The sequence below is a fragment of the Penicillium psychrosexuale genome, assembly GCF_028828465.1.
Source record: "Penicillium psychrosexuale strain IBT 29551 chromosome Unknown utg000001l, whole genome shotgun sequence".
Taxonomy (NCBI): Eukaryota; Fungi; Ascomycota; class Eurotiomycetes; order Eurotiales; family Aspergillaceae; genus Penicillium; species Penicillium psychrosexuale.
Window position 1 is genome coordinate 2,248,783 of NW_026643186.1, and position 19,325 is coordinate 2,268,107.

Consider the following 19,325-nt stretch of genomic DNA (forward strand, 5'->3'; position numbering starts at 1 on the left):
GCAATAAGACAGTCTACAGACGCGCCTCGGCATCTGGAACATAATCCCTCTCAAAGTCAAACCCAAGGTCTTCCAAAGCCTTTATCTCACCCCGTCGACTACCAAGCGCCTGCGACGCCTGTTTGATCAACGGGAATCTCTCACGCGTCCACTTCTCTTTCTCACCCCAGAAGGGCGGCCTTTTACCACGCCCATCATTCTCCAACCCATCCTTCCGAGCTGCATGCGAGCTCAACTCGTACAGTGAATTGATGTAATCTGCATCGAGCGGAAAAGCAAGGGTGTTGAACCCGCGTCCCTCGCCGCGAGTTACTACCCAGTCGCTAATCCACCGCTCCATTTCAGCCTCGGAAGGCAGTGAGAGTCGTCCTGCTAGGACGCGCGCGACCCATGCCCCTTGCGCCTGACTGAAAGGGAATGGAACAATCCGCTGGGGAAACCCGATTAAAGCGATGGTCGGCTCTTTGCTGTAAAACACATGCTGGTACAAATGGTGCGGACGCACGCCATCTGTGACAATGGATGGCTGGAGACTTGACAAGAATGGAATAGAGAAGTGGTAGCCCGTGCAGAAGACGATGTGATCAACATCTCGCTCTTCATGGCCATTGGCAAACTGCACACGGCCATCTTCGACACTGAGGAGACTGATTTCAGGAAGGCTTTGGGCAACGGCGGCTTGTTCTGGAGAGAGATTTGTTGCCGTGCGTTCCGAAATCAGTAGCGGGTGTTTTGATACACGCCCGATTTGGTTTGCGATGTCAATGCCAGAGGCAGAGTGTCCCACGACAATCACTTTCTATTTCTAGTTAGTAATTGTTTGTTTTAGAGGGCGGGCCGGGTACATACCTTGTTTGCAAATGATTCGGGACGCCTATAAGAGGATGAATGGATGATAGAGCCTGGATAGGTTTGACTCCACTCATCTAAGCCAGTGATTTTGGGGATATATGGGTCATTATGATGACCATTGGCGACTACCACTGCATCGAATTGCTCGACCAAAATCTCATTAGTTTTCAGATCGCGCCAGGTTACAGTCCACTCTGGCTTTGGGTGCTTTTTTGACAGTGTGACATCCAAAATCAAAGAGTTCAGACGTATGTATGCCCGTAATTCCTCTGCATACCGATGAAGATAGTCTCGCACAACGGTATGGGCTGGGAATAGCGCACTAGCCGCGGGGAACGGATACTCGGTAAACTGCATCAACGATTTGGGAATGTTTGTTTCAAGTGCGTCGTATACAGGGGAAGCAAAAGTCCCTTTCACGGGCTGTTGAGGCTCCTGACTTGGGTTGGGACGGGCAAGTGCCGATGTGCTGATGCCCTCATCACCGGTGTAGTTCCAAACACCGCCAGGTTGGTCGCGCTGTTCGAATATTGTGATAGACTTGAATTTTCGTTCAGCAAGAAGATACCTTGGCATAGTATTAATTATTCACGTTCTTCTTGTCTCGATAGGCAAACACGTACTTTGCAACTCCTAGGCCGCAGGGGCCTGCGCCGATAACAGCTACCCGGTCGATTTCCATAATGATTCGTGGAAAGACTAAGACTTCTTGCAGTAGCTGTGCTATTTAATGTTCAGATATGGGATGTTGCCTTGCGCCATAAGCTTATATAATGTGCAGTTTCGTCCCAATGCGGTAAAACCTGTCGGAGCCGCGCCGCTAGGGCTCTATGATGTGCTTGTCGAGAACAATTGGCAAAAGTGTTAGCTAGTATAAATATTACTTCAATGAAATGAGATAGAATGAAATGGTAGAACATATTATATTACTCACTGCTAAATTTAGTGACCATGTTGTCCGGAGATCAATTGAAACCAAGACCTGAGGTCAAGGGCCAGGAGCTCGACCGACCAAGCAATGAGGAGGCATCTTTACCGCAAACGAGGCGAGCGCGTCTAAAGGCATCTATTTGGGACACCTGAGACAAATCTCCCCGTGAGCGCAAACTCGTTCAGAAGGTGGATTGGTGGCTATTGAGCTACGCCTGCACCGCATATTTTATCAAATCTTTAGATCAATCCAATGTAAGTGACCCGTCGATCGGATAAAGCAAAGCTGATATTGACATGAACAGACTTCCAATGCCTACGTCTCAGGTATGAAAGAAGCCCTCGACCTGAAGGGCAATGACCTGAACTACCTCACGACATACTGGAACATCGGATATATCATCGGGCAACTCCCATCCCAGCTGGTCCTCACCAAGATCAGGCCGTCTATTTGGCTACCAGCCCTTGAGCTGCTATGGAGCATATTCGTCATGTCACTCGCAAGCGCAAAGAATGTCGAAACGCTCTTTGCGCTGCGCTTTTTGATCGGACTATGTGAAGCGTCCGCTTATCCGGGCATCATCACACTTTTTGGAAATTGGTATACACCACAGGAACTAGCGAAACGGAGCGCAATATTCCAGGCCTCTTCTAGCGCTGCCAACATGTTTTCGGGATATTGTATTCGGGTATGAATGGCCGTGCAGGTCTCTCTGCTTGGCAGTGGTTGTTTATTTTTGATGGTATTCTTGGAGTACCTATTGCTCTATACGGCTTTTGGGCTATTCCTGATTCTCCGAATGACTCGAAAACCCGATGGCTTAGCAAGGAAGATACAAAATATGCCGCGTGGAGAATGGAGGCTGTTGGCCGTGCACCAGCTTCGAAACTCACATGGAGAAAATTCCTAGATGTCTTTCGCTCATGGACGGTGTGGTTGTTTTCTACAGTCTTCATTGCTCACGTTTGTGGCTTGCGCATCTACTCGTATTTCAACGTGTGGCTCAAGTCAACCGGCAGATACACAGTTGAACAAGTCAACGTCATCCCCTCTGCTGGGTATGGACTGCAAATTATATTTACGTCCTCTATGCCTGGACAAGTGATTATTTGCAGATGCGTTGGCCTGTCATTGTATTTGCTTGTCTCCCAGCATTAGTCGGGACTATAATTCTCTCTATTTGGCCGGTGCATAACACCGCAGCAATGATGGCTGGTTGGCTGTTGACTTATGTTGAGAAGGGTGCTGGAATTATTTTCACGTCTTGGGTTAGTGAGACATGTGGTTTCTCGGCTGAGCATCGTATTGTTGTTATTGGGGTGATGGAGGCAGTCGCCTTCACATTCAATGCCTGGGTTCCTCTATTGGCTTATAATACCAGTCAGGCGCCACATTTCAAAGTCGGATATTAGATCGCGGCTATGTTCTTTGCGTTTGAACTTGTTTTGACTCTTGTGATTGCGGTGGTTGGGAAACGATGGCCAGCTCGGGGCGTGGTAAAAGAGAGGGAATCATCTAATGCATGCTAGCTATCCATAACTTCGTCATCCCTTATATCATTCAATATTAATATCCAACCCTGAGGCCCGTTGAAGGGCAGAGGCAGCCCTCTTCATAGTACGTATTATGATATTTGCCTTGCTGAGAACCATTGCGATAGTGCCGACTGAGATGCTCGGTCTTGGCCTACGTAACTCGCTATGGGAATGGCTGACGTCGGTATAGGATTCAACTCCTTGATGGATGAAGCAGTTGATGATGAAGCAGTTGATACAAGATATGACAGAAGTGACATAATTTTGCTAGGAGTTTACATACAAACTGTAGGTGACTGCTGTCTTGCTACTAAGGAGAGCGGTAGGCAGAAGCAAGTGTCGAGGCAGGTAATCAACCAAATTAGGAAGGCGGTACTGAAAATTCAGGCAGGGGCCTCAGCCGATCTAGGTAACTATGCTTTGTGATATGGAACAAGGGAGAAATGGCATGGCTCGTTTGTATGCAAACAAAACAAACTAGAAAGTCACTAGTAGTTATTAACTTTTTTTCTCACTCATCCTCCCTTTCACCTACTTATCCTCCCCTTTATTTAGGCGTCCTAGATCATTGTTTCTATTTTTTGATCGTGAGGCCTGAAATTGCCGTCTTGGAAGATGGCGGGAAAAAGGGCATTCGACTCAGAGGGCGCTCAACATGCCAGCGAAGCCGTGAGGTTCAATGCCCGTACATTGAAAAAGCTACAAGCCGCAATCACGAAAGATCCAGAGATCGACTTGGCCGATCAATTCCCCACTCGATATTCGGAACGTCTTATGGAAATGAGAACCACAATCGAAAGCCCTCCGAGTAAGCACCACAATACCGCAATTCAGTCTCTCCTTATTTGCATAGCTGACATCATCTGCTAGAGAAAACCAGAACTGCTGATGAAGACATCCGAGAATCCATTTGCCCATCAGACCCGGTTGAAATCGTGTTTCCTCTCTCGGATGCGGTTGCAAAATTACTCGAACCGATATCACAAACTGCGGAGGGTTTGCCACTCTCTCAAAGGCTGTTTGAAGTCCTAAAGAGCAGTGAGATTCTTTGGAAAGCTCCCTTCTACCGGAAAGGAGTGTTCAAATGCTCTTCAGAAATCGTTGTCAAAGCCATTCGCAATATGGAGCACAATACTGAATATACCGCTTTACAATATCTTAACCGTCATAAGCCAAATATTCTAGTACCAAAGCCTCTTGGCTTAGTACGTATGGGCCGGATTTCTTTGATATTCATGACCCATATGGGATCTACGACACTTGGGGAAGTCTGGCATACACTCGAGTCTTATCAGAAAACCTCCATTAGCAACCAACTCAACACGATACTTGCAGATTTGAGAACTCTTCCTTTTACAGAAGGCACTCCTCTCGGAGGAGTCGCAGGTGAAGGCTGTAGAGATCTTAGGAGGCATGTTCGAGTGAGCGAGACACCTATCGTCAGCCTTGAAGATTTTGAAACATTCTTATTCTCGAGCCCGCATCCAGGCGGCAACGTGTTCATCAAGTTTCTCCGTCAATTATCACCATCGGTTACCAACCATTCGGGCCCTCGCATCGTGTTCACGCACGGAGACATCAGGCCGGACAATATCACGGTTAAATTGACCGACAACGACTACATGGTTTCTGGGATACTTGACTGGGAATATAGCGGGTTCTACCCTGACTATTATGAATCTGTGCGGTGTACAAACTGCCTGAGGCCTTACGAGGAAGATGACTGGTTTTTATATCTGCCAGACTGTGTCTCACCAACTATCTACGCTCAGTGGTGGCTTTTGGATCGAGTTAGGCAAAGCAGAGTTCTATGAGTCGGCTATTTCAAAAGTAATGAACATGAGGGTATAGTCCTCGATATCGTCCGCATTCAAGGAATGGGGCCGTTGACTAGACCTTTACGGGGAACCTGTGGGATTGATATCGCAAGAACCGTCGACGGTACAATTTAGAATGATCTCCCCTTCTTGGCTAGCGATATGACCGAGTTCTGGATCAATAACGGCGGCTCTATGTCGGGAATACACTGTCTCAACTTTACAACATTCCTAGCCAAACTCGCATCCACTCGTGTCGCTCAGGATAGGCTGTGCCAAGTTGCACTTCTGATCTTCCGTGATCTCTTTGAAAGCTCTAAAACACTCCGGGGTGAGAGCGAGTCAGACGAGGAAGACCTCAACCGAGGTATCTATCAGCTTGAGGTCTTTAAACTATTACCAGCTGCTGTTACTTGGCTGAAAAATGTAAACCACAACCTCCTCTTACTATCAGACGTGTATTGGAACGAATGCCCCAGCGATATTAGTAAGGGTGGCGAGAAGTTCCTTGAATCGGAGCTCGGACAGCGATTACCTGCTGGATTTTCGCTATAGAGATACATATTCTGGCTGAAGCAACTCTACGAGATTCAGGAAGAAGCCAAGGAGGCCAATGAGAAAGCCCTAGAAGAGCTTGCCACTGATGGCATCTAGTACATGGTCATCATAATCAAATAAAGGGATTCAGAGGTCCTCAGGGCTTACAAGAATGGTGGCGATGCCCTGCATCAGGATAAGAATCTTTCGTGCCTGAAGCCCCTTGCACGTGTTGGGGAGCCAGAGTCGTAAGGCTTAGTGTTGCTCCAGAAATCAGGTCATGTGGGCCCGCCTGAGACCTCACGTTGGTCAGGCGGTCAATGTTCACGTTGATACCCCTAGTTTAGGCTTATAGAAATGCTGTTTGGTCTGGAAAGTGACTACACGTCAGTTGGGCCCGCCTGAGAGTTCAGTAGGGTTAGCAGCCTGAGGCTACCAGCCAAGAGTTCTTGTGTGCCTTACGGGTTTCAGTACCATACTACTTTTTTATTAGTTACATAACCACCAACATCACTTGTCATATAACTACCGCTACCATAGTGAAGTACGCGATGCATGTAAGTATAACCCTATGAGATGATATGAAAAGGCCCTGAAAAAGATGGAAATACGATAGATTAAAGATGAAACTAACAGTTGTTCACATTTAGACTGTATACAAATGGTACTGCACTCTGAAATCGCGGGAGAGTAAAGATCTCCCTCAACTAAACGATCGTAACGAGTATATATATAGGGTATTGTTAGGTATACCCCCCCCTTGGATAATCGTACCCCCCCTTTTGTTATTCGTACCTCCTGTGACGATCTAGGAGGGATTGTACGTGCTAAACGAGGCAGGAGCGGTCACGTCCTCGTACTTGCCAAACGAGGTAGGAACGACTATGCCCTTGTACCTTCCTAAGTGGACGAACGAGAATTAAGCGAGACAAACGCAAGGGTATAAGAAGGGAAGAACGCGTACTCAGATAGTTTCTCTTTTTCCTTTTCTTCTTTGTACTTAGAATTTGGTTTGAATTGCACTCTTTTCTTCTGAATCGAATTGGCTCGTAATACCTCCCCTGCCTGAATTTTCAGTATCGCCTTCCTAATTTGGTTGAGTACCTTCCTCGATACTTGCTTTTACCTACCGCTCTCCTTACCGCCTCTGAATTTAGATACCGCTTTTGTGTTAAACTGTATATAATAAGTAGCAAGACAGCAGGTACCTGCAATTTGTATGTAAACTACTAGCAAAATTAAGTCACTTCTGTCTCCGTACATACAAATGTAGATTAGATTAAACGAGTTGATAATACAATTCTGGTTTACATATTGACCTACCTTCTTCCAAACCATTTTTTTTTCTGATCAAAATGCATGCTTTTTTACTATATAAACTAGAATTCATACGGTGGTAGTGGCAGAATATATGGCAGAAAAGCAGAGATTATGGCAAAATCAATGGTTGTACCAAATTAGGAAGGCGGTACTGAAAATTCAGGTAGGGGGGTACGAATAACAAAGGGGGGGTACGATTATCTAAGGGGGGGTACACCTAGTTAGTTAACAACACCCTATATATAAGAATGTATCCCTTGGAAATCCCTTGTAAATATACCACATATTTCATACCAAAACGGGATGATCTAATCAAAGATACCGTACATTTCCAGGCCAAACAGCATTTCTATAAGCCCAAACTAGGGGTATCAACGTGAGCATTGACCGCCTGACCAACGTGAGGTCTCAGGCGGGCCCACATGACCTGATTTCTGGTCTGGGGAAATGTACGGTATCCCTGCTGCCTGAATTTTCAGTACCGCCTTCCCGATATGGTACCACTCAGAATTCTGCCATATTTCTGCCTCCCAGTAAAAAGACATGCATTTTGATTAGAAAAACCGTATAATCTACCTGATTCCTGTAGGATTTAGCCCCTTAATGGCTTAATGGATGAAGCAGCTGATACAAAATATGACAGAAGTGAATTAATTTTGTTAGAAGTTTACATACAAACTGTAGGTAACTGCTGTTTAAGCCTGTTGCTACTACTCCGTATCATATGCAGTTTACAAAAGCGGTGTACAAAATAGGAGGCGGTACTGAAAATTCAGGGTGCGAGCAACAATTCCCCAAATATTATCAAAGCCACATCTGGTGTAAGTGGTCCACTGACTATCTTAGAATGGAACAATGACATGATTGAATGCCTACGTCCACAAGAGATCTACCCAAATGTTGATGGGAAAGAAAACCATGGGTTGTATTGTGTTGGCTGGCAGAGAGAGAGAGAAGAATAAGACCAAACAAGGTAGGGAGTAGGTCCTATCAATCTGAGGCGGAAAGGGTCTCAACACATATCCTTTGATTATGTCTCCACTCTGAACTTAAGCGTTTTCTGAACATCAAATGATAATTTAAAGCTCTACAGCATCGAAACAATACTGAAGCAAAGCACTTGACTTGCGAGAAGGTACTAACAGTAGCAAGACTTAGATTGTATACATAGCCATGTACAGCTGGCCAACAATCTTGAAAATTGTCAGAAATGCTACTGCTACTACTAATGACACTCAAGTGTGGTAATAAAGAGAACTGTAAACAAAGACAATCACTGGGAATGTACGAATATATCACCCCAATACAGACGCTGCGGTGGCCATTAGGTCTCGCAGTGCATAACGACTGCGGGCTTCAGTTCTATTGGCTTTTATTGCCAGCAGAAAATTGGCCATTTCCAAGGTTAATTGTGGATTTTCAACTTATTGAGCACTTCTACAACTGTACATTCTTACGCGCTATATCGTTAAGGAGTACATCACTAAAAATCTTTATGAACTTTTCATCACGTCCATATAGTGGTTATATTTAACCCCGTTGAGAGGCCTTGCACCTGAATCTAGCATGTATACCCTTAGAAGATTCAATGTGAGAGGCTCCTACATCCCTGAAAACATGAGCTATTCTAGAGCGTATTGTTTCGAGAAAATGACAATCTTTGTTATGTTTGATTTAGCATACATTCTACGAAGTATACACCGAGGATGCGCCTATATTCCAACCCTTTTAACATTAATTTTACCATCACCCCGATAATAGTACCGTACATATATGCACGGAGTACTCGGTAGGCACAGAGTGATACTTCCCGAAAAGGGAAAGAGTGAGTTGGCCATGGCGCATGTGGCGGTGAAGGAAGTAGAAAATCCCCGCAACCCCCCACTTGTGCGCTGAAAAAATAATAAACTTGTTGGATTCGGATTGGATTTGGTTGAAGAATTGTCGACACCCGGCTAATAGGCAAAAAGGACTTTAATTGAACGCCATGGTCAATTAAAACAGGCACAAATGGGATTCCTCTCAACACATTCGGATCAAAACAGCGGGCTTGTGTAACCGACGCAAGGAAAATCAGTTGACATCGTACCTATCCGGAGTATTAACATTGGAAGGTTCAAAAGAATATACCTTTGGGTCCGGAGTCCGAGTTGAAGGGGGGCTGATCAGGACGAAGTTGGTGGGAAGACTATGACGAAGAGCAAGATCAGACAAAAAGAGGCGTATTGCCGAAGTGTGTACTGCGCGTCATTAATTGCCGTGCTGCCCGATGTTGGCCTGGCCGAATAAGAGATCGGGCTCGGCCATTTTCAGCAGAGACGAATGGCATCCCTGCGATATTCACCAAGCCATGGTTTTGATCGATTGAGGACGGTGGTGTCACAGGGTTCCTCGGTAGACGGGGCATATCGTGAGTCGTCAGGCTGTAAGGCATGCAGACTGGCTTTTAGGCATAGTGAGGCATCAACGGGCGGGAAAAAAGAGAACAAGCAGATTTAGAGTCCGCAAGGAAGATCCAGATCCAGTGTAGAACACCCACCTGGAAGGATATGCCTTGCAGTCCCATTTCCTTCCCACCTAGTTAGGCACTGCGTGGTCTTGATGTCAGCAATTATCTGGGACCAATGATGAACGGTCATGGGCGGCACAGCATCTCTCGAAATATAGTATTTCCGACGGGGCTTGCCGGATGGCTTCCCTTTATCATACATGCCCCATAGCTATTGTCAAGCAAGTCATCGACTATCTGCATAGAGTGGGGAGCAGCTGCGTGCTCTTCCCACGTTGATGGGCGTCTAGAGCGCTTCTCGATGCAGCGATGATTTCCTCTGTCCTGCCTGCTGTCAAAGGCTCTGATGGCTATTGGTGGATTCGTGCGAGAGGGGGGTCTTTCTCGTCGGGTGCAGAAATAACAGCCGCATCCAGGCGGGCAAACGGAGGAAGGATCAACGTTCACTTTGTGTATTTTACTTTCTCCTCTTGTCATTGGACCTGGACTTGTTGCGCATTGGTCGCACGGTTTTCCCTTTTTGCTCATATATTGCTAGGATGATTCTTGTTAGAACCTTCCAAAAGAAGCATGGGGTCACCGAGTCGGGAGCAGTTTCGAATGCCAATATTCCTCACGGTCCTGTTATTCATGCAGTGATGTCCAACATTCTCCGTGTGACTTGAATTGAATGCAGCGATCTTACTTTCGGGCTCTTGGGCTCCGATCCCAACGACGATGTAAGGCCGCGAGACATCCCGGGAATCTGTTTGGTTTTCGCGGAAGCGCGTATTCAACCACAACTATACAACTACAACATGTGCATATGTATAGGAAGCCGATGAACTAACTATCATGTTAGACCTTGACAGTTGAATGGAGAAATTTGTCATCCCGGCTCCTGTGTAGTCCGTCTTATCTTTGGCTTTGTTTCGAACGAATCAACATTCATCGTCCTCTTCCCAGCCCCCGAATTTCTGAAGAAAAAATCAGTTCAACGGGGATGAGAGCGGGAAGGAAAAAGGATAATTGAGAAATCAAGAGAAAAAAGAGTCGAGAAAAAGTGGGAGTAGGAATGACGGCGAAGGCCATATTTATATCTCACCTTTCCACCAACTCCACCCATCCTAACCTCATCGAACGCCCTTTCTAGTCAATTGCTGAATAGTCCTAGTCTGCGCTTTGGCCCGAAATTTGAAACCAGGAAGAGGGGCGTAGATCGAGACCTATTTTGCACCAAGCCGCCACTCAACGGTGGAAACCCTAATGCAGGAAGGCTGGCGTCCTCGCCCAGACACATTGAGTCTTTTTTCCACTCTGAGCGGGGTCAAGGTGGTCCAAGAGGCAAATAGGCGGGCAGATACGGAGACATACGTGCAGGCGGAGCTCGGATTGGAGGTACAGAGGGAGGGGTGCGAGTCAATGTGTCCCGAGTGGTCCAATGGCTCCTTCGAGGCTTGCGCAATCCTTGCCATCACACTCGCATCCGATAGAATGAGAGCATCCGCCGGACAGAAGACTCCCCGCGGAGGATTATAAAATCCCTCGTCTGACCCGGGGAGACAGTCTTTCTTTCTTCTTCCTTTCCCATCACTCCTAATCAGGCCCGTTTGCACATTCTTCCACGTTCTTCCCATCTTCTTGCTTCTTCTTATCTCATTGAAGTCCACTTGAGCTTCATATTTCCTCTGTCTTCCATTATAACACTTGCCGTTGTTGCAGTCAATCGTTGTCATGGCCACCCAGCGTCACTATTACCAGCCTGCTGCCTACCCATACCACCATGCACCCTCCAAGGCACCGGCACCAGCTTCTCTCTACCCCATTTCCAGGGTCTCTAGCTCCCCACCAGACTTCTCTGATGCAAGCACCACCGCCGGCAGTCGTTCCTCTGGTGGGCTCACCTTCAGCTCTGCCGGCGAGTACGACTCCAGCTTTGCATCGTACTCCGGCGTCGATGTCGTGGATGTCCTAAGCGACCGCATGCAGGATGCATTTGATCCAACACCATTGGACAAGGGTCTGGCACGACAGGCGCAGACGTGAGTTCCCATGCAACACTCTCAGCATTTGCGATTCCTCCCCGCAGCGATCACCACCACCCAGAGATGGTGATTCACAAAACAAGACCCAGGAAAATATCCCAAGATCTTCAAACACGAAGCTAACAGCGAAACTCACTTGCAGATCTGGCCAGCTGAACGCAAAACAGCAAGAACTGCTGGAGCTACAAGCGCTCGCCCAACGACGACTAAAAGGCGCACGAGCAAATTTCTCCGAAGGCCTGAAAACCGCAAGAGAGACAAAGCGCGACCTGGAATGGACGCAAAAGCGTGTCAGGTAAGCAAATTCACCCCTAGAACCGGGCACTGTGGTGCGATGGACGTGCAAGTTCCGCTCCGCTCCGCAACAGGGGCTTCCGCTCCGCTGTGTGAGCTTGGCACGTGCCTGTCGATCAGCGCCGTGCCTGCGGCATTAGCGCCGATAAGTGAGCTTCTAGAAGGCTGACACACGTGGCTGGAAATAGTGCCCTGAAAGCTAAGGCCGAGAAGGCCCATCCTGATGAGTACCGCCGCTCTTCGAAGAAGTTTGCCCATGATGGCTATTGATTGGGCTCGGCTTGGGCTGCACTCTGCTTGTTGATGACTGATATGACAGGGTAACCCCCTTGACATGGACAAAAATTGCGATCTTGGGATGAAGGATGGATTTCTTATGTTTTTTTTCGCTTCTTTGTTTGGTTTGGCGCGCTTTTGCTCTTTTGCTTACGTCTTTGTGTAAATGTTGGCTAGGAATTTGTGTATCTTGAAGTATAGTCGAGCGGTTTCTCTGAATGGTATTGGTTTTACGTTTTTTTCAGTATGGTCTAGGAATTGCTGCCTGTACACCTGTAATATCAGGCGTTGAAGTGTGCCTGATTCCCTCTAGGACTGTAACTAGAGCATAGAGCACCGCTGACCATTGTATGGTATGTTATTGTGTAACTGCGAGATTGACACTGAAGGCCGGTATATCTTGGCCTGACACACGAAAATGGTTGTCACTTACAGTCCGATACGAGCCAAGTAAAGGCCGAAATTCGTAGGGAGTTCAAACACTTGATGTGTCGATTTATATAAATAGGACCTTCTTTGCGTGGGTTGTTTACAAGTAGTCAACATGACAAACTAGCAAGGCTCGGCCTTTGGGTAAACACAACGTCAAAATGAAAGAAAAGATTTATCAAACAGTTCTGAGATAACGTTATGTCAGTCTCAATGGGGTCATTTGGCGTTTGATAGTTCTCGGATTCTAGCCTGGTGGCTTGCCTGGAGATGAACTTGGAAGATACCAACAAAAGAGAAACTAGGATTGTAAACAAATATATACTTCAGAACTATTTTAATTCTAAGACTCAGTAATAGAAAGCCCGTTATAAACAGTGTTTACTGGAAGCTCTGTTCCTCCTCAATAGCGCGGTTGATAACACGAACAAAGCGGCCAACCTTGTCCGAATCCTGTTTGGCCGTTTCAATGCCCAAGAGGACCTTCTTGATGCCGACACTCAAGCGCCCGTCATCCGCAAGTCCACCAACTGACTCGAGGGCTTGCGCAATCTCCCGAGCATCAAATGCACCCGATTTCTCCATGACAAACCGTAGTTCACCAAAGGAACCAACATTGGGAACCATAATATCCGAGTTGAAGGAGTTGTAGATGTCCAGCTGCTTCATCAAGGCACGCTCAGTTGTCGTAGCCAAAACCAACAGACGACGTCCGTGAGTTGGCTGCTTCCTCAGGAAAACCATGATGGCTTGCAGCACACTGTTACTGAAGCGAGGACCAATCGGCACCCAGTCGATGATTCGTTCGATGTTGTCGATGACAACAATACTTGTGGTACTCTTGTAGGCGCTGTCGAAGATTCGGCTGATGTGTGAGATCTTTGCTGGCTCACTGAAACCAACCATGTCTTCGGGGCTGATCAACTTAATGAAGGGGAAGCCGGAGTCAATAGCAATCTGTGCTGCCAGAGCAGTTTTGCCGCTGCTAGGAGGACCGTGAAGCAGCACAGAGAAAAGTGGAGTTGACTCAGCCACTCCAACCTGTTTGACGAATAACTCGCCTTCCCGCAGGATTTCGCTGATAGTCGCAGAATAGTGGATAATGCCGTATGGAATGCGGCTGGACAGCTCTTCCTCGGACACACCAAAGGCAGGCTTGACTTCATCAAGAGAGTGGAGGAAGTCGGATCGGTTGACCTTCATGTCTACCACGTCCTCGTTGATACTAGCCATAGTGCCGACTTTGACGTGACGGGAGAAAGCAAAGGACGAGGCGGATTTGACCAAACCTGCGATCTCAGCACCAGAAAAGTTCTTGGTCAAGTGAGCAAGCTCGGCCAAGTCAACATCCTTATCCATGACATTATTCTTTCGCATCTTCTCGGTGTGAATGTTGAGAATCTGGCTTCGGCCATGCTCATCTGGGAGCGAGATTTCCATGTGCACCTCCAAACGGCCGGGACGCAGCAAAGCTTCGTCAATCATGTCCATTCGATTGGTCATACCAATCAACAAGATGTTGTTCAGTTGGTCGACACCATCGAGTTTTGAAAGCAGCTGGTTGACCACGCTGTCGCCGACACCGGTGCCACCGCCAGCGCCGCTACCACGCTGCTTGCAAACTGCATCCAGCTCATCGAAGATGATGATATGGAGACCACTCTCGTCGCCCTTTTCTTTATACTCCTTCTCGGCATCCGCGAACAATTTTCGGATGTTTTCTTCCGACTGACCCACGTACTTGTTGAGAACTTCTGGACCGTTGATAATCTTGGGCTCTCTCGCATTAAGCATCTTTCCGATTTGCCGAGCGATGAGGGTTTTACCCGTTCCTGGAGGTCCATAAAGTAACAGGCCCTTAACGTGCTGAATACCAAGTTTCTCAACCAGACCAGGGGGGAAAATGCGAGACGCAAAAGCACGACGGAAGATCGTACTGAACTCGGAGTCTAAACCACCGATACCCATATCCTGGAACTTGAAGCCCGGTTGGATGATAGAGTTAGCCGCCGGGCGGCGATTAGATGGCTTCACGTTAATACCAGTCTGGGTATCCTTGAAAAAGTTGAGTTGGGTGTGCCGTGTGAGAATACCTCTGGCTGAAGGATCGGTTTCGACTTGTCCAGAACTGAGATCGGCCTTCTCTGATGTCAAATCAACCCGCTGAACGGTCTTGACCTGCAGTAAGAGTGGGATACTCTTATTATCCATCAGAATTCTCTGGCCAGGTGAGAATAGTTGGTTCTCAAAGTTCTAGGGTCTATTAGCATACATTCGTGGCTGAGACGAAGTTGACTTACCCTGATCACCGCCTGTGCCAATTCATCCTGGTCATAAGGTGCTTCAACTCTCTTCTTGGTAGATGCGAAGCTGACTTCAATATCCGCGGAGCCCAGGTAGGCTTGTCCGCCTTGGCTAAACGGATCGTACAATTGTACCTTGATCGCATCCCTCAATCCAATGTTGGCCCATGTTCGCTGAGGATCCGACATGCTCATAAAACCGGGAGGGAAACCATCGAGAGGGCGAGCAGAGAAGACGAAGAGGTCATTGATAAGGAGGAGGACGTCGGTGCCATCTCGTGAGGGTGGGATGTCCTGCGGCGAAACAGCAACACTATTGTGTATTAGTCTCCGAGAAGACAAAGCAGCTAGATTATACTCACAGGTTTCCAAATGTGTAGTTTTCGTTCGGACTCTTGCTGGGATGAAGGGTCCAAGTCTGGCCCCCACCTCTTTGTCCGGACTGCATCCTAGGAGGCATCTGCGGCGCGGGTCTTCCTCCTGGTGGAGGTTGGCCTCCGTAACTGCTTAAATAATTATATATATTAGCCATCGGCACATCGTTATCGCGGATAGGAGTCGCATAGCCTGAGGGGGAGCGGTCGATATCATACCGTGGGGGTGCTTGGTTGGGGTGCGAGTGACCCTGCGGGGACGATTGTCCGCTGGAACTGAACGGATTTGGGATATTGCCGCGATTGAACATGATAAACCGTTCGATTGTCGCTAATCAGAGAGGTTGACCGGAGAACCGTTGAAACTATTGCTTTAGCGACAGTGTCGGCAAAGGAGCAGGCAACTATAAGTCAGTCGGCTCTGCAGCGCAGATGACCTAGGATTAATTCTCAGAATGTGATGTCCAAGAATTTACTGGATATATGCTGATATCCAAAGCAAATTAATCATGAAGGGAAGAGAAGAGGGTTGGAACCGTAGAGCTGTAGACGGGGCCACTTTGGCCACCCCGGGAACAGCGTCGGCCCGTGGGGACGTCATTATCGATAAGACCAGCTCTTTGCTATCAAGCGCTTCCATGCAACAGTCAGCCAATTTGCAAGATGCCTCTGTAAGTGGATTTCTTTCGATTTTATGATATCTGCGAAAGCGGCTAATTATTTCATAGCCATCTCCTCGGCAAAAAGTCATGGAACGTCTACAATGTCGATAATGTCGCGCGCGTCAGGCGCGACGAGGCGCAAGCAAAAGCCCGCGAGGAAGAAGATGAACGCATCATGCAGGAGGTCGATGCCGAACGCAGGATCAAAATTCTTCGCGGCGAACGGCCGCCTACACCTCCACCGGCGCCCTCCCATCTGTCGTCTGAACCCGGGGCTCGGTCAGACAGAAAGTCCGCCAGCGATGCTGGAGGATTTCGTAAGAGAAGGCGAGTTGCTGGGGAAGATGACACGGATCGAGATATACGCTACGCTCGGGAGGATGCGGCACAAGCAGTTGCTAAGCAGGAAGAGTTGATGCTCGCCTCTCGCAAGGCTGACACAGCACAAGCACCGATTCTAGACAAAGCCGGCCATATCAATCTTTTCCCAGCCGCAAGTGCGAAAACAGAAAAAAATATCGAAGCGGAGGCTGAAGCGGCACGCAAGAAATGCAGCTATGAAGACCAATACACAATGAGGTTTTCCAACGCCGCAGGCTTCAAGGAGACTATTGGTCAGAAACCGTGGTATTCCTCTACGGAACAAGATGTAACAGCGCCAGGGTCAATGCCCGAGAAAGATGTGTGGGGTAACGAGGACCCAAGGCGCAAAGAGAGGACACAGGCTCGTATGAGTGCGAATGACCCACTCGCAGCCATAAAGCGGGGTGTGCGTCAGTTGAAAACAACAGAGCAGGAACGGAAGCGATGGAATGATGAAAAGCGAAGAGAAATCGAAAATTTGAAATCCGAGGAGGCACGGCAGTCAAGCCATCAGCGAAGGCGATCCCCGTCAGTGAACAGCCTCGATGGGTTCAAATTGGATGCGCCAGACAGAGAACGTGAGAAGAACAGAAGAAGTTCTGACAGACATCATCGTCGCCGTCAAGATTCAAGTCGAGATCGCTCACACCATCGCTCTCATCATCGCTCTCATCACCACTCCTCTCATCGCAGTCATAGTCATCGTCACGATCAACGTCCTGAGACTGCTAGGCGGGAAAAACTCCCCGAAGCGAAGAATCAATCCTAGATGTTCTATTTTTTTTATACGAGATCATGACCTGAATTACGACAAAGATACCCATTACATTGCTTGTTCCTAAATCTGAATCATTTTGTATTCACTAGGTCAAATAAACGACACCTAGATAATAGGGCCGTCCTTTTCTATGTAGGTGGTCATATCTCTTTTAGTTCATCAGAAAACGTATCAAAAGATCACTTGATCCTATACGAGGCTCCATAGTTGAACCCCCTTCTCATTCGCATCGGACTCCCACTGAACACTGATGTCCACTCCTCGAGAGCCCTTCTCCGTCTTCTCGTAACCAATTTTGCCGGTGATGAGCTGGCCCTTCTTCAAGGCCTGGGAACCCTGTTTACCGTGATCCTTGGCATGGTCAATGAGAAGGACAGTCTGCTGCCAATGGGTCTCGGTTCCATCAGGACCAGTGGTGAACGAGACAATTCCCTTCTTTTGCATATCTGAGGGGATGGCATTCTCAGGTAGAACGGACTCTCTGGAGGGCATGAAGAAGATGTCGAACCAGATAGCCCATCCATCCAAGGCATCAATATCCTGGTTCAATGTGACCTTGAATTTCTTCAGGAACGACAGCTCCTCGACAGTGATGGTTTGCAGCGGAAGAGTCAAGAAAATCTGAGACTCTCCGACAATAGTCGTGGGCTGGTTGCTGCGGACCACAGCCTCATCATAGATCTTGTGAAGCATGCTGTCCATCTTGAAACCATAGACATTGTTCCAGAAGGAGATGTGCGACGCGATGAAATCCGGGTCGGCATAGGGAGCAAGGCGCAGGGTAGCATGCGAAGGAGCCATAAGACCATCGGGGGCGAGATAACGATCTCTGGCGTAGATGACGGAATCAAACATCGCTTCAAAAAGAAGACCATAGCCCATCCATTCAGAGATGATGATGTCGACCTTTTCGACGGGCAAAGTAACTTCTTCGATCTTTCCACGGATACACCTAATATGAGTTAGTACTGTCTCTTCATTGCGGGATGATTATGAGCCCTACGTGATCACATCTTCAAGGCCATTGTCATGAATGATTTCCTTAGCTCGGTCAATGATGTTCGAGTTGTCCACAGCAATGACCTTCTTTGCGCCAGCCTTGGCACAGAACATAGACAAAATACCAGTGCCACAGCCAACGTCAAGAACAACCTTGTCCTTGAAAACGTGCTTGTTTTCGTAGACGAAATCGCGGTAAGAGTCGGTACGGATGGTGTCCTTGAGCATAGATTCATGAATGCCTTTGGACTATGTTAGTATTATATGCATCGAAGGTTCAGCGATGAATCCTACCGTTGTAAGCGTAAGATACGAAATATCCATCTTCAGCATCCTGCAGTCTGTCGACAGCCTTAGCCGAGGGCTGAGGGTTGGATTCTGCAAGCTTATCATCCTCTTTCGACAATTGGTCATCCATCGACTTCTGCACAGCAAGACGGTACTCGGAGAATTGGGTCTGCAATCGCTCCAAGTTCTCCTGGAGTTCGAGAACCTGTCGGTTTGTCTCGGTGGCGGGGACAGCATGTTCGACCTGCTCTTCGGTAAGGTCGTCCAAGCTATACAAGAGAGCGTCATCCTCCAAAACGGGCTTGAGATAGACCTCATCCTCGAATTTGGACTTGGAAGAGACATCGGGGTTTTTGTTTCCGTTCTTGACTTCAGTACGGACGTAGTTGACCAACTTAATGTTGTCGAGGAAATCCAAATCTAAAAGCGGAAAAAAAAAGTTAGCCTCAATTGTTGAATCCCGCAGGAGTAGAAGCTGGAAATACCAAGGTCCTTCTGAATCTTCAGCAGATCGAAATTGTACTTTTCCTTGCACTCCTTCAGCATTGAGCGCGCATCGGGGAAGACCTGGCTAGTGAAAAGGCCAACCACAGGCTGCGACTCCTCATCGGGTTCGACATCTTCCCAGCCCTCCTCGTTGCTGGAATCGGACGAATCCGATACTGACTGGGAGTCAGGGAAACTCTCACCCACGGGTGGGTTCACGATATTAGAGGCTGACATGAATTATAAGACAATAACAAATTGTTTCAACCTTGGAGGGAGGGGCAGAGATCATTTTGATACAGAAAAAAAAAGCGGAGACGACATTTGATCTGACCTATGGGACCCATCCATGGATGACCGCTGATCCACTAATGCACGTGATATGATAATCGGTTAGTTAGCCTCACTTATTAGTTAAGTTGTACGGAGTAACTAGTGGTTTTAAGATTATAACTACGGAGTATATATACCTATCTATACTACAGAATAGATGTCTTGATCGGGAAATAAGATAGCAAGCAGTAAGCCTATGCTAAGAATCTTATGTG

The 19,325-nt window shown here is 47.6% G+C and overlaps 8 protein-coding genes across 8 annotated transcripts; 5 read left to right on the plus strand and 3 right to left on the minus strand.

Moving 5' to 3' along the window:
- Nucleotides 1-13: 13 nt before the first annotated feature.
- N7518_000864 (uncharacterized protein) lies at nt 14-1,534 on the minus strand (the record flags this gene model as incomplete). Its single annotated transcript, XM_057181792.1, has 3 exons — nt 14-799; nt 850-1,420; nt 1,476-1,534. The coding sequence occupies 3 exons, from the start codon at nt 1,532-1,534 to the stop codon at nt 14-16; spliced, it is 1,416 nt and encodes a 471-aa protein (XP_057047142.1).
- A 269-nt stretch (nt 1,535-1,803) lies between these two features.
- N7518_000865 (uncharacterized protein) lies at nt 1,804-2,477 on the plus strand (the record flags this gene model as incomplete). Its single annotated transcript, XM_057181793.1, has 3 exons — nt 1,804-1,914; nt 1,969-2,037; nt 2,088-2,477. 3 exons carry the CDS (start codon nt 1,804-1,806, stop codon nt 2,475-2,477), a joined length of 570 nt encoding a protein of 189 aa, XP_057047143.1.
- A 1,456-nt stretch (nt 2,478-3,933) lies between these two features.
- On the plus strand, nt 3,934-5,270 carry N7518_000866 (aminoglycoside phosphotransferase family protein; the record flags this gene model as incomplete). Its single annotated transcript, XM_057181794.1, has 3 exons — nt 3,934-4,126; nt 4,189-5,108; nt 5,163-5,270. 3 exons carry the CDS (start codon nt 3,934-3,936, stop codon nt 5,268-5,270), a joined length of 1,221 nt encoding a protein of 406 aa, XP_057047144.1.
- A 27-nt stretch (nt 5,271-5,297) lies between these two features.
- On the plus strand, nt 5,298-5,690 carry N7518_000867 (DUF3632 domain-containing protein; the record flags this gene model as incomplete). Its single annotated transcript, XM_057181795.1, has 1 exon — nt 5,298-5,690. One exon carries the CDS (start codon nt 5,298-5,300, stop codon nt 5,688-5,690), a length of 393 nt encoding a protein of 130 aa, XP_057047145.1.
- A 5,524-nt stretch (nt 5,691-11,214) lies between these two features.
- N7518_000868 (KxDL motif-containing protein) lies at nt 11,215-12,089 on the plus strand (the record flags this gene model as incomplete). The annotated part of the gene is made up of 3 exons (XM_057181796.1): nt 11,215-11,522; nt 11,668-11,820; nt 12,008-12,089. The coding sequence occupies 3 exons, from the start codon at nt 11,215-11,217 to the stop codon at nt 12,087-12,089; spliced, it is 543 nt and encodes a 180-aa protein (XP_057047146.1).
- Nucleotides 12,090-12,905: 816 nt separating this feature from the next.
- On the minus strand, nt 12,906-15,512 carry N7518_000869 (AAA family ATPase SEC18; the record flags this gene model as incomplete). The annotated part of the gene is made up of 3 exons (XM_057181797.1): nt 12,906-14,777; nt 14,825-15,140; nt 15,190-15,512. The coding sequence occupies 3 exons, from the start codon at nt 15,510-15,512 to the stop codon at nt 12,906-12,908; spliced, it is 2,511 nt and encodes an 836-aa protein (XP_057047147.1).
- A 352-nt stretch (nt 15,513-15,864) lies between these two features.
- On the plus strand, nt 15,865-16,995 carry N7518_000870 (uncharacterized protein; the record flags this gene model as incomplete). The annotated part of the gene is made up of 2 exons (XM_057181798.1): nt 15,865-15,872; nt 15,930-16,995. The coding sequence occupies 2 exons, from the start codon at nt 15,865-15,867 to the stop codon at nt 16,993-16,995; spliced, it is 1,074 nt and encodes a 357-aa protein (XP_057047148.1).
- Nucleotides 16,996-17,193: 198 nt separating this feature from the next.
- N7518_000871 (protein arginine methyltransferase RmtB) lies at nt 17,194-19,014 on the minus strand (the record flags this gene model as incomplete). Its single annotated transcript, XM_057181799.1, has 4 exons — nt 17,194-17,956; nt 18,008-18,245; nt 18,298-18,711; nt 18,777-19,014. 4 exons carry the CDS (start codon nt 19,012-19,014, stop codon nt 17,194-17,196), a joined length of 1,653 nt encoding a protein of 550 aa, XP_057047149.1.
- Between the last annotated feature and the right edge of the window lie 311 nt (nt 19,015-19,325).